This window comes from Athene noctua, chromosome 2 (assembly GCF_965140245.1).
Source record: "Athene noctua chromosome 2, bAthNoc1.hap1.1, whole genome shotgun sequence".
Taxonomy (NCBI): domain Eukaryota; kingdom Metazoa; phylum Chordata; class Aves; order Strigiformes; family Strigidae; genus Athene; species Athene noctua.
This window is the reverse complement of record NC_134038.1, coordinates 112,626,873-112,639,407: the sequence shown is the minus strand read 5'-3', so window position 1 is coordinate 112,639,407 and position 12,535 is coordinate 112,626,873. Positions and strand designations below refer to the sequence as shown.

The window sequence follows — 12,535 nt, the reverse complement described above, 5'->3', positions numbered from 1 at the left end:
GTGCCATGATTGCAGAAATGTTTCCCAGGCTTTCCCCATGGGTCAGGGCATGGTGTAAAAAGTGATGTTTACCTACCTTGCAAGAGGTCAAGATGTCCAAGCAGAGCTATGTTCAAATATTCAGCACCATAGAAACTTTGTTAGGACTCTCTGGTTTTGTGTGTAATCTTGTAATTTTTTCTTTAGTATGTTTTTGATTTTTTTTTTTTCACAATTTGCAACCAAATTAAAATGTAGCATTAACTAGAATTAATAAAAGCCATGCCACGCTGTACATTGGTGATGTAGTTCCAAAATTGTCCATCTTAGAGGCTGATAATGTGTTCGTCAAAAACACTATAGCCAGGTAATGTTCCAGCAAAGAAATGCTTTTTTCTTGAGGTAGGGGTGGGGCTGTAGGTCTTTGATTTTTAGGAGGAATTTTGCCTCTCATGGAAAGAGAAAACACGTTGCAAGCTTTTCTACTCTTTCATCAGTGTTAAAACACAAGAACTCTTGGTAAATATCATCTATACATACATGTTAAAATCCTTATAGCATTAGAAAGCATTAAAAATTATGCTTAAATTGCTGGAAAATAATATTTGTGTTCTTAATCACAACTGGCAGAGCAAAAATTGGCAAGAAATGGCTTGATTGCTTTCACTTATCTGAAAATCATTCTTTTCCAAGAAGTAACAACTTGTGAATATCTGGCACAGGGTTGTGTCACTGCTTGGATGATAACCGTATCTTCCACAGTGTGCTTCCTGGATGTACGGTGCATGTTTTACCTTAGCTTCACAAGAATGGCGGTTGTCAGATAATTCCTTTTAAGCCTTTCCAGATTTTGCATGTGACTGTTAATGGAGAGAGGAGCAGTCAGCACGTTTCTTGCCTATGCACTGTTCTAGTGAGTCACTGTAGTCAGGAAGGATATCTGTGTGAAGTGCTAGTTACCCCAGGCACCCAAAATCTTGTGGACAACCCATGTGCAGAGCAAGGTCTTACTTGTTACCTATGCTAGCTTAATGGCAAAGCATTTTGTATTGTTACATTTATATCATTCAAAATAGTTGTAGAATTTTAAACGTGGGAAAAAACCCTAGCACTTCTTATTGTCTCCATTATCAAGAAGTCTCCTTTTTCCGTATTGGAAAGCTGTAAGAAATTATCACCAAACATGTTCTCTTATAAAGTAAAAACCAGCCTCTAGGTATTATGTGTGAACAGACGTAGTGAGAAAAGTCTTAATGTGTTTCAAATGTCATAAGAGTAATCCTGCTTAACACAAATGTACTGGTGAGGGGAAATGGTTTCCTTAGTAATTATATTTTTCTTGTATGACATCAGGATTGTTGTTGCCATTTGTACTTCATTGGGTTTTCAGCTGAAGAATTAGCTATTTTTTGACCATGTGCTAGTTTTTTAATATGTTTTGGATATTTATCATCCAGGATGATTTATCTGTGTTAATCACAATAGGAAAGAAATATGGTAAAATTTTGATGATGTCTTCCAAAGTAGCAACTAAAAGTTTGTTAGAACACTTCTAGAATAATTAAAACCTTTCTTGCTAAAATTAGACTTTTCTGAAAGCATGAACCCTTAGGCCTGCTGCTCCAGGCAGTGTTAAGTAGCCCGGGATTAAACAATATTAAAAACTTCTGAATGTTTCAGCAATTGAATTTTAAAGAAGTAGAAGTCTGAGAGTCAGGTATCTCTTAAGTCTGTGGAAACCACAAGATCCTTAGAATATGTTTGTAGGACAGCTTTATTGGTAGGCATGCCTTGAGAGCTTCAAATGCACTTGTTCATCCCTGCCCGCCCTGGCCCCCTCCATTAGTGTACAGAGAAAATGATGGATATTACTAGGTTTCTGTCAAGTTCCAGGCTTCTGGGATTGATGTGTTAAATATCTTTCCTTTAAAAACATCATTCACTTGGTTAAGCACTCACATTAAAAAACTAGATGGTTTTTAAGCTGTGAGTTAATAATGTAGGTGAGCTGTTGAGTCTAAACTGCAAAATTTTGATTTTTTTTTTTTTTAAAAAGTGGGTGAGGGTATAATCTGCCAGTCTTTGCCCCTGATTTTCTTGATAAACAGTTTAATTGTAATTTATATTATAGTAATTAGCTTACCAAAATTTTTGTTGACTGTGGCTTTTTTTCATCCTCTACAAGAGACTTCTTTTATGTAAGTGTCAAGTTATCCTCTCTGATCCCAAGCTTCTGCTTCCCTGACAGTAGGGAACCACGCATGTAGTTCACTTTCAGAAGTCCATTCTGCTGTATGGATAATCTGAAACTCACTTGAGGAAACTGCAAGCTGTTAGATGTGGTTTTGTTTTTCTGTTTAGCAGTTACCAAAGATAGTCTTATGTGCTTGCAATAGTGGAAGCAGTGAAAGCTGATGTTTTATTCTAGATACCTTCATGGAAAAAGACTTTAAAATTATGCTACTAAACCTAAAATCCATCAGAAGGGCCACGTTCCCTTAAATTGTGGTTTTTTGCTTCCTGAAGGACGGCCCTAACTGTCCATCCCAGAAAAAACATTCCTCTCATTTTCAGACCTACAGAGAAATTTATGTATGAGTTGAAGATCAAAGATCAGGTTCTTCTTTTCAATGCTTCTACCTTTCTTTTAGTTTACATTATTGCTGTCCAGTTCCCTTTTGCTTTTCTTTTTCGCTTCCAGCTCATTTCTTTCTCATTCTTTTTACTTTTATAGCCTTCCCTCTTCTCTGCATATCCCTGGGGAGTAGGAGCAACAGCAACACCTACAGAAGTGAGGATGTTTAAGCCCCTTCTCTATAATAAAAAAATCTATTCATGTCATGCTTGTATTTTTGAGATCTTCAGGGAGTGTCTGAGGAGGTAGCCATGGTCTGCATTACTTCATACATTTTCTTTGAGGACTATGTGTCCTGGTTACAGATTAAGATTTTCTAATCTTGCTGACTGGCAAATAATCTTTCTAATACTAGGCTTTATTCTAAACAAGTTCGGTGTTTTTTTTTTTTAAAGAAGTGGTTTTTTAGGTCCTCCTACTTATCTTAGTTCTTTCCCACTCCTCTCTCCTCATGCACACAAATGTAAGCTGAAGCAATATTCTTAGTGTATAGCAGTGAAAGTGTGAAAACCCACTACCTGAACATGTATTTCCATTCCTCATTTAATTTTATAACTTCAAGCTTAGTTACATTTTGTGTTGCTTGTGATTTTTCTTTCTGATATCTGGCATTTGTAGCACTAAAAAAGATTTTAAAGCTTTGGTATGTGTGATGTTTTTGTTTTTTATTACCTCTTCAACTTAATAAGCATCCCAGCAGTAACTGGCCAAGAGAAAGTAAGGGATTTGATCTTAAAATTGCTATGCTAATAGAAGTACTGTAGGGGTCAGCTTGACTTACTGGAAACAAAGCAAGTGTATTGCTTGAGCTCACTCTCCTCATTTAGAACTGTTTTACCAATGTATTTAAAACCAATATAATTTAGTCTGAGATGGAGGGGGGGGAACATTTTTAATTGTTTCTAAAGGCTATGGTTGTGTTCATCTCATAAGTCTACAGCATGGGAGCATCATTTAAGGCTGTGCAGTTAATGCTGTACTGAAATCTGAGTTCAATATTTTAACTAATAGTGGTATCAAGGTTGTTTTTCTTATGCCCCCCCTTTAAGCGGTATAGACATTTATAATATGTTTCGATCTACATCTTATGTTTGTATTCTTAAATACTAGAACACAAGATAGATGCAAGCCAGTCTTTCTTCCTCACTGTGTTAATATCCTGGAGGTATCCTTCTGGTGCTTTACTGTGCAATTCATGCTTATTTTGAAGATTAATCCCTCCTCCCTTAAAAGAAGTTAAACTGCAAGTAGAATTGCATTGAAATAATACAGAAGACAGTGAGTTAGTTGTGGTATATACATTCTGTTTGTAATGAAGGACACATTAAAAGTGAGTTAGTATTTTTGTTATCAGATGCAGATTTTGAAAGTTGAGATCTAGAACAACTTTCTAAAAAACCTGATGCAAGCTGGTTGGTTGTATTGTGCTTACTTTACTGTTTTTACCTGTCAGAACCATTAGGAAAAGATGAAGATTTGGGCAACTTAATCTTCCTTCTCAACTGCAATATGGAAAGCTAAAAATATTATTTTGCCATTTCTCATACAGTCAGTTTAGTTTCAGTAGGAATGTTAAGCAGTAATCATAGGAGCTCATGAGACAATTTCTCCTGATTAAACAAAATAGAAAACTCTGATGTAAAAGGTGACTCTTTCCCACCTTCTTTCCTTACCTGCCCCTGTATGCGTACATACATATGCGTGTGCACACACACTTAACTTGCTGCGTAGGCCACCTCCTTCAGTTGTGTGGTAAAGGTTTCCTTTGTTTCCAGGTGCACATTGAGGACGAAGAATCAAAGGACTCTTCCAGTTGATTCAAATACCATTACTTTTTCGATGCTAAGATTTTGATGCTGTATGACTATTTTTCCTTGCTTAGAATGCTAATTTGAAGTAGTCCTACATACCTATGCTATGTGTTTTTTCATGTTATACACATTTGTTAATTCTATACTCAAGGCAGGTTCAGTGGTATAGACTGACAACAAATGTACAACAAATGTACTCTTACAAGCTGATTTGAAATCTCCAGTTTTAGATGGAATTGTTTCTGGTTTGAAGATAGTGGACTTCTAATGCCCTTTTCACACACAAGAATGTGAGGACTAAATGGATTTTAAAAGTACAAGAAGTATTACGTGAAATAGAAGTGGCAGTATTTTCTGTGCCATGAAGACATGCCATGACATTGGGCTTATCTAAGAAACAATAGAATGGTTTGAGCTGGAAGGGACCTTAAAGATCACCTAGTTCCAACCCCCCTGCCATGGGCAGGGACACCTTCCACTAGCCCAGGTTGCTCCAAGCCCCGTCCAACCTGGCCTTGAACACTGCCAGGGAGGGGCAGCCACAGCTTCTCTGGGCAACCTGTGCCAGGGCCTCACCACCCTCACAGTAAAGAATTTTTTCCTTACATCTAATCTAAATCTACCCTCTTTGAGTTTAAAACTGTTACCCCTTGGCCTATCCCTACACTCCCTGATGAAGAGTCCCTCCTCATCTTTCCTGTAGCCCCTTTTAAGTACTGGAAGGCCGCTAAAAGGCCTCTCCGGAGTCTTCTCTTCTCCAGCTGAACAACTTCAACTCTCTCAGACTGTTGTCACAGGGGAAGTGCTCCAGCCCCCTCTGGTCATCTTTGTGGCCTCCTCTGGACTCGCTTGAGCAGGTCCATGTCTTTCTTATGTTGGGGGCCCTAGAGCTAGACACAGTTCTCAAGGTGGGGTTTCATGAGAGTGGAGCAGAGGGGGAGAATCACCTCCCTTGACCTGCTGGCCACACTTCTCTTGATGCAGCCCAGGATACAGTTGGCTTTCTGGGCTGTGAGAGCACATGGCTGGCTCAGTTTTCCATCCACTAGTAGCCCCCAGTCCTTATCTGCAGGGCTGCTCTCCATCCACTCATGCCTAGCCTATATTTGTGCTGAGTAATATAATGGGGCTGTGGGGGAGAAGTGAAATGATTCAAAGAAGAAGTGTTAACCAGACACAAAATGTCAGTGTAGAGGTTTGTGCTCAGGAAAAAAAACCCAAACCATTGAATTTCAAGGCTTCTTTGAATAGTTTTGCTTTCATTTAAATAAAATGAAATGTTGCTTGTATTTACCTGTTTTTTTCCTCTGTTCTCAAAGTCAGGGATATTGATTTTTGCTCAGCTTCTTAAATTGGTGATGTTACTAATGATAATGCTCAAGCTTTAAATTTTTCACCTGAACAAACAAAACCTCTTTCAGCAAAAATAAGTAGTAAAGTTGTCTAAGGCTCACTTCTTTCTTGTTTTTAAATTGCGAGGGTGCCTGAGCACTGGCACAGGTTGCCCAGGCAGGTTGTGGAATCTTGATCCTTGCAGATACTTAAAAGCCACCTGGACATAGTTGTGGGCAACCAGCTCCAGGTGGCCCTGCTTGAGCTGGGAGGGTTGGACCAGATAGCCTCCAGAGGTCACTGCCAACCTCAGCCATTCTGTGATTCTCCAGAAGTTTTCTGTGTGTGCATACAGGGAAATTCTGTACCTTTCATTCCTTGCAAATAGCAGCTGTTTGACAGGTACACCAATGTATGTATGTTGGACCAAATGTGCCTGGAACATGAATGTTTTAACAGGGCACAGTCTTTCAGGTGGCTAATTGAGATGAAATATTTACCTACACGCTTTAAGCATCTTACATTTTTCTTTTCTTCTATTTTATCCTGGACTGTTACCACTTATTCATTAGTGCGTATGATGGAATGTTTCTATCTAGTCACCTCACTGAAGTTCTTAAAAATACTACTATTTTACTACTTCTAAGTGATCATTGGTGTGTGAATCCTATTGTGTGCTATGTAATATAAAAATTGTTCTGCCCTTGGAGTGAACTGTTAGTCCTGCTTTTCACTAAATGCACGAGATTACAGTATTCTTGATGTATCACATGAGTGTAGAGATAGGTGTAACTAGTGAGAACAGGAGGAGGTTGATCTAAGTTTCTCAGAGTCAAAGATTATTCAAACTAGCATAGAAACCAAAAAATGGGGAAGGCTTATTAGGCAGCTGTCTTTTTCTAGAGTTTGTGCCAGTGGTACTTCTGGCCAAAAGCAGTGTTGCCTCTGAGTACTTGCTGTGATCATCTCTTTTTTGAGAGAGTGTGTTATTTGTATTGTCCTAATCTTTACTTGTCTTCAGACAACACTTGCAGTATATATGAAAAAATAGTTGACTGTCTCCATCATAGCGTATTTCTTGCTTATCTGTTTTGACAATTGTGCTACTCCATCCAAGGGAGGAGGATTTGGTGTTCGGGTCACCATGCAAGATGAAACATTTTTCAGGTTTGTCCAGAAGAAATGCTATGAACCTTAAGGTCAGAGAGGCTGAGATTTGTGCATGTGATGCATAGTAGGGAAATAAGGAATCCACTTTCTCTGGCTAAGGCTTTCAGAAACCTAGAAGATAGCTTTATATTTTCCTCTAGGAGAGGAAAGGAATCTGAAGGTTTTTGGAAAGTTTGAAATAGATCTCTGCATGCATCCTGGAATGTTTTATGTTTTCTTCTAATCCTGTGACTTTCTTCTGTTGTAAAGTGAAGGCACTATATCAGTGTTAAGTACTTAGTGAGTAACCTGATTGTTTCCTTGTAACTTACTACTCAAGTTCAAAACTTTAAGTATGTGTCTAGTTAATCTTCAAATCTTCAATTTGGCTTAGATGCTCACCTTCAAAATAACTCATGGAAGACTGAAAGCTAGTTTCTGAGCACTACAAAAATAACATTTTAATAACTTTCAACAACCTCAAAGACACTTATTCTACACAAAATGCATTCTAGAAGTAAATCGGTATCCTGTCCATACTACCTTTTAATTTGAAATTTGGTCTTTGAGATCTTTTATGGAGTTGGACTTAGTCTGATCATTTAAGCCTTAAAGGGAATTTTGCAAAGGTCTCCTTAGTCTGTTTTTCCTTTGTGATACCTTAGCTGTTCTGCAGAGGACTGATGGTGGAGAGGAATTGGTGTGCTATAAGAGATCAGTGCTCATGGCTAAGATGCCCAAGGTCCTCATTCATGGTTGGATGCAGCGGTTATGTAGGGAGCCTAATTTTAGGGTAATGAAAACATTGTCATGTTAAGGTTACCCTCTTGTGTTAAGCAGTGAGGGAAGAAGTGACAATAGTAGGGAGACAGTGAAGTAAAACAAACTTTCTGCTTTTAACTATAAAGTAGACTTTTCAGTGGAATATGCCCAAGTTGAGGTGAACCTATGTGAGAAACAAGAGACTGGGTTTGCTTGTGGAGATACATACTGGCAAATGAAGAAAAATGGAATTGTTATGTGAAATCTGATGGTCCCTTAATGGCAAGGATGTCTGAAAAAAAGTGTCCCAATAGCTCTGTTGCTTGACATTAATAAAATTAGTGTTAAAAACACCAGTTAAAAAAAAAAAAATATTGTGTATTAGTTGGTATATTTACATTTGCAAATCTAACACTCATCTATTAAAGGATTGTTACCTTTTTAGACTCAAGAGCAAATGCTATGAGATGTAATGTTGTAGACCTGTGATTTGTGTGTGTTGTAAGCGAGAGGTACGTGTGTCAGTCAGCGCCGAGCCTGCCAAGATGGGAGGTAATGGATGCGGCTGCCGCAGCCAGCAGCGTGTGGGCAGACTGAGAGCGAGTGTTACTCCAACCGTACACTTGAGGGCTCTGAAGACTGTGAGGAATGGTGCAGAAGCAATTGCAGTTGAAGAATGTATTTTAACTAAATTGGCGCATTGTACCTGTGCAGGGTTTAATGCTTGCTAGGCCATTTGGCTATTTGCCATAATTGGCTTTCCATTCCCTTGATTGGAATCATAGATAAAAATTTGCTAATCCACTTTCTTTGCTGAAAGTATTAGAAGAGTAATCCATCTTTTAAAAATGCTTGAGCAAAATCATATGGTATAAAGAATACTTTATGGAATAATGAGATTAATGAGAACTGTAAGGCATATGCAATTTAAAACATTTTTCTATGGTTTTAAGGAGAAAAATGCAATCTGTGCACTATAAAGCTGTAAGTACTTCCTTTTTTATGCACCACCTTTTAAATGTGCATTACATGTCATGCTTTTTTCTACATGATAAAATGTGAGTATATATTTAAGAAGGAGGAACTGCTATTTATTTGCATTTTTCTTATTTTTGAAAATATCTGATTCAAAGTTTTTGGCTGTGTTTTTCTCTCTTCTGCCCACAGGGCATCAGAGCACGCATTTTGGAAACCCTTGTTATGCTTATTCTTCTTGCACTGCTTATCCTTGGAATCGTATGGGTGGCGTCAGCACTCATAGACAATGATGCTGCCAGTATGGAGTCTTTGTATGGTATGGGATTCAAAAAACCACCACACTAGTTTTGTTTTAATTATGGAAAGGGATGTTTTCAATGAAATTTATTTTTAGTAAATGTTATGCAAGTATTGCACAGGTTGTGAAGAAGCTGTGTTAATTTACTCAATACGGTTTTTAGCATGCTGAGAAGTTCCATGCTTATGTGGACCTGATGTATGTTAAAAACAAGGGATTCAAGTGGAATGGAAGTAAAAGCTGAAGATATTTTTCAAGCTGAAGTACTTGGGAATTTAGTTGCCTGCAGGATTATTGAGTAATTCTTAATTTAGTGTTGAAAATACATTTGTTCAATCCTGAATGCCTAAGAAAATAAGTTAATTTAGTTGTGTATGTGACGTAAGTAGCCTCTTTGTAATAAGCTAAGGCTGTGCTCAATACTTTCTTTACAGACCTCTGGGAATACTACCTCCCATATTTATATTCCTGTATATCACTGATGGGATGCTTGTTACTTCTGTGTAAGTATTTTCCGAAGCATGAATGATTTTATTGTTTTTAAAGATTAAAGGAAACTTTTTTGTTGTGAAAATTAAAATTGTGACAGTTGAGTGTGAAAAATGTTTTTGTTTTCTTCATGCTTAAGTTTAAATTTGGATGTAAATTCGTTAAGTTTGGCTTCTGAAGTTTGTGAACAAATGCTACATTACATTTTCAGTTTTTGAGGAACTAAATACCTCACTTGAAATAATTCCAGTTTTTAATTTTTTAAAGCAGATACTTAAGAAATAGGGACTCCATTCTGCAAACAAAAGCACAATTTTAAAATAAAATGTCTGCAGGAGGTCAGTAGTATGGAGAGAAAGTTATTTTGGAACACTTAGTTTGTCCTATATTAATTAAATTATCCTTCTTCCTTTTTTTAACTGAAAATCTTCCTGTATAGACAGAAGTTGTAAAACAGTGCAGTTAGCTTTCAGAATCACAGAACTGCTATCTGGCCAGTGTGGAGGTCAGTTACACAATTGCATATAAAACAAATGCTGTAAAAAATGCAACCTTATACCAACTGGTCCTAGCCAGAGTTGTCGTCATCCATGTTTAGGGGAGTAAGAAAGATGATGGAAGGCGCCAAATCCCACTTATAATTTCTGCTCCCCCGCTTCCCTCCCCAAGTAATTTCTAGAAAATGTCTGAGAGGGAGACAGAACATCTTCCCTCCTACATCATGGTTTCACATGTTCTCCAGGCTTTATAGGTTTAAAGCTAACACTTGCAGACCTGCCCCGGTGGAGAAAGGGTGGGGAATGACAGTTTGAAACATCCTTAAAACTAAGCACATCTGCCTATGAAAGGTGTTGCTCACAGACCTTGGTGAGTCTTCTGAAGTTGTTTATATGTGAAGATTCTTAAATCCACTTTCATGAAGAGAGGGAAAGAAGTGGAAAAAAAAAGTGCTTCTGAATATCTCATGTAGGCTGTTCAAGACTGATTTACAACAGTTGCTGAATATTTTAATGAAGAAGCTGGCTTACAAATTTCCTGTATCTGTTTTGCAGTTTTTCAGCAGAGCTGAAAACACAGAGTATGTTCTGAGACTATTGTAAACCAGTTCACCAAAATAATTGGGATTAAACGCCAATTTTTGGAAGAGATATTGCTAATTTATACAAGCAAATCACTGAAATTATTTAAGGCCCTCCAAGCTGTTTTATCTTTGTAGCTGAAAGGACAGCATACAGCAGTGGGAAAGTGGTAGATGCTGGGGTAGAGCTTCATAAGATCTTCGGCTGGTTTATTTGCTGCAGCAGTGTATAAGTAAGGCTTATTGCAGTAGTGATTTGGAGTGGAGCATCGCTTCCTTTCTCTTTCTCCTTTTCCTGCAGGCTTCCTCTGTAGTAAAGGAAGACTAGCTTAAGTTAGCCTTTTTGAATACTTTTTGAAAGTATTTTTCCTGTGAACGTAGAGTAGTCATAGTGAAACTCTAGTTAATAAAAAGAAATGTAATCCTCAATATAAAATCTTGTATGCTGCTTTTTTTTTTTTTGGCAACACTGTTGTATTATAATGAAAACTATAAATGTATATCCTCACCCCTGCTGTTACAGATTTCTTCCATCTCCTACACACTTCAGTATTTGAAGGCTGTTCTCTCTAAACTGTTGATTTTTATGAGTAACTTCCTGTTATCATGGTCTGAGCCTTTCTCCCAACAAGCATATATGCACCATACCTGGAAACCATCTCAGGCTATGATCAAAAAGGGCCAATTATTATTTCATAGGAAATCAGTTTAAAATCTGGTAGCTGTCTACTATCAGCTGAAGTTCAGTATAACTTTCAGAGCAAAGCAGCTTCATGATCTCTTGATCTTACAGCTGCACCTGTGCTAACAGATTAAATATGTCTGAGATGTTCTCCAGTGCCGTGGCCCAGTAGTATTCCATCCATGATACTGCAGTTTGCAGAAGGTGGCTGTGTACGTATTGCCTCATGATAATTGTTCCTGGACTGCACGAACTCCAGAACTGCACCTGAGAATTGTTTGGGAAAGTGCTAACTGGCCCAGGGCAAATCATGCCAGGGATAATTTTAGCAGTTTACTGGTGTAGGCAATCAAGTCTTAATGCCCAGGAATGTATTCTGGCACTGCTGACTTTATTAGTGTAGACATAGCCTCTGGTGCCACATGTTTGAATAAGTAATTACTTGGGCAAGTTTAAGATATCTGATTATATGGTGTTCCTTGTTGACAAAAAATTCAATCATGCTCTTGGAGGGGAAAGATGCTTGTCTTGTTCAAAATTCATATGATAGCAGTGTGTTTTAAAGTTCTTATTGGAGTTTGAGGCTCTTGCAGTTCTGTTTGAAACCATGCTTGGTTATATGTGGAATAGTACATTGAACATCCAACTAAACATTGGCCATTGTCTTACAAATCACTGTTTTGCATATTCTTTCTTCTTCTGTAGTATGCACGCCAGTGGGACTTTCACGGATGTTTACAGTAATGGGTCAGTTGCTGGTGAAGCCATCAGTAAGTGTTACACCAATCTGTCCTCTTGTGCTATCTGTTGGAAGGTAGAACGGCATTAGGGTACTTTCTTTTAAAATGCTTGCACTTCTACATAATTTTCTCTTTATCAGTTTTCATAGTCTATTTGTGTAAAATTTTTCATAGAGCACAAAAGCCCGTTGTTTTCCACAGAAAGCTGATTTTTATTAGTACTGACTTCCTCTGGTTTTCCAATTTATATAACTGCCTCTAGTATTAATATTTATTGCTAGTATTGCCTAGTATGTCTATTTTGCAAATACCCAAAAAGTGTGGGCTTGTTCTGATTTTGTGAGCAAAGGATACAAGACCAAACTAAGGCTGGATATCAAGAAGGGTACCTGGGGGTACACTTCAATGGGTGAAAATGTAGGTAGTTGGCATCTGTAAGAACTTCTTAGACATAGATACTCTACTGTTCTTGTACTGGATGCTGTGAGGGAAGGGAGAAGTTTGTACCACGTACTCCGTAACATGCACTGTAGTGACTTTGCTGTCATGTTTCCTAGTTTGTATTTACTAAAATTCGGGTGCACTTGGGTCTTATGTTCCTT

At 37.9% G+C, this 12,535-nt stretch overlaps 1 protein-coding gene across 2 annotated transcripts in view; it reads left to right on the top strand.

Moving 5' to 3' along the window:
* LMBR1 (limb development membrane protein 1) overlaps positions 1-12,535 on the top strand; it is a 78,109-nt gene that overhangs the window by 39,840 nt on the left and 25,734 nt on the right. For both annotated transcript variants that reach the window (XM_074899923.1, XM_074899924.1), the window contains 3 exons: positions 8,836-8,962; positions 9,379-9,447; positions 11,899-11,963. In XM_074899923.1, the coding sequence (XP_074756024.1) occupies positions 8,836-8,962; positions 9,379-9,447; positions 11,899-11,963 (261 nt within the window). The remainder of the gene's footprint in view (positions 1-8,835; positions 8,963-9,378; positions 9,448-11,898; positions 11,964-12,535) is intronic.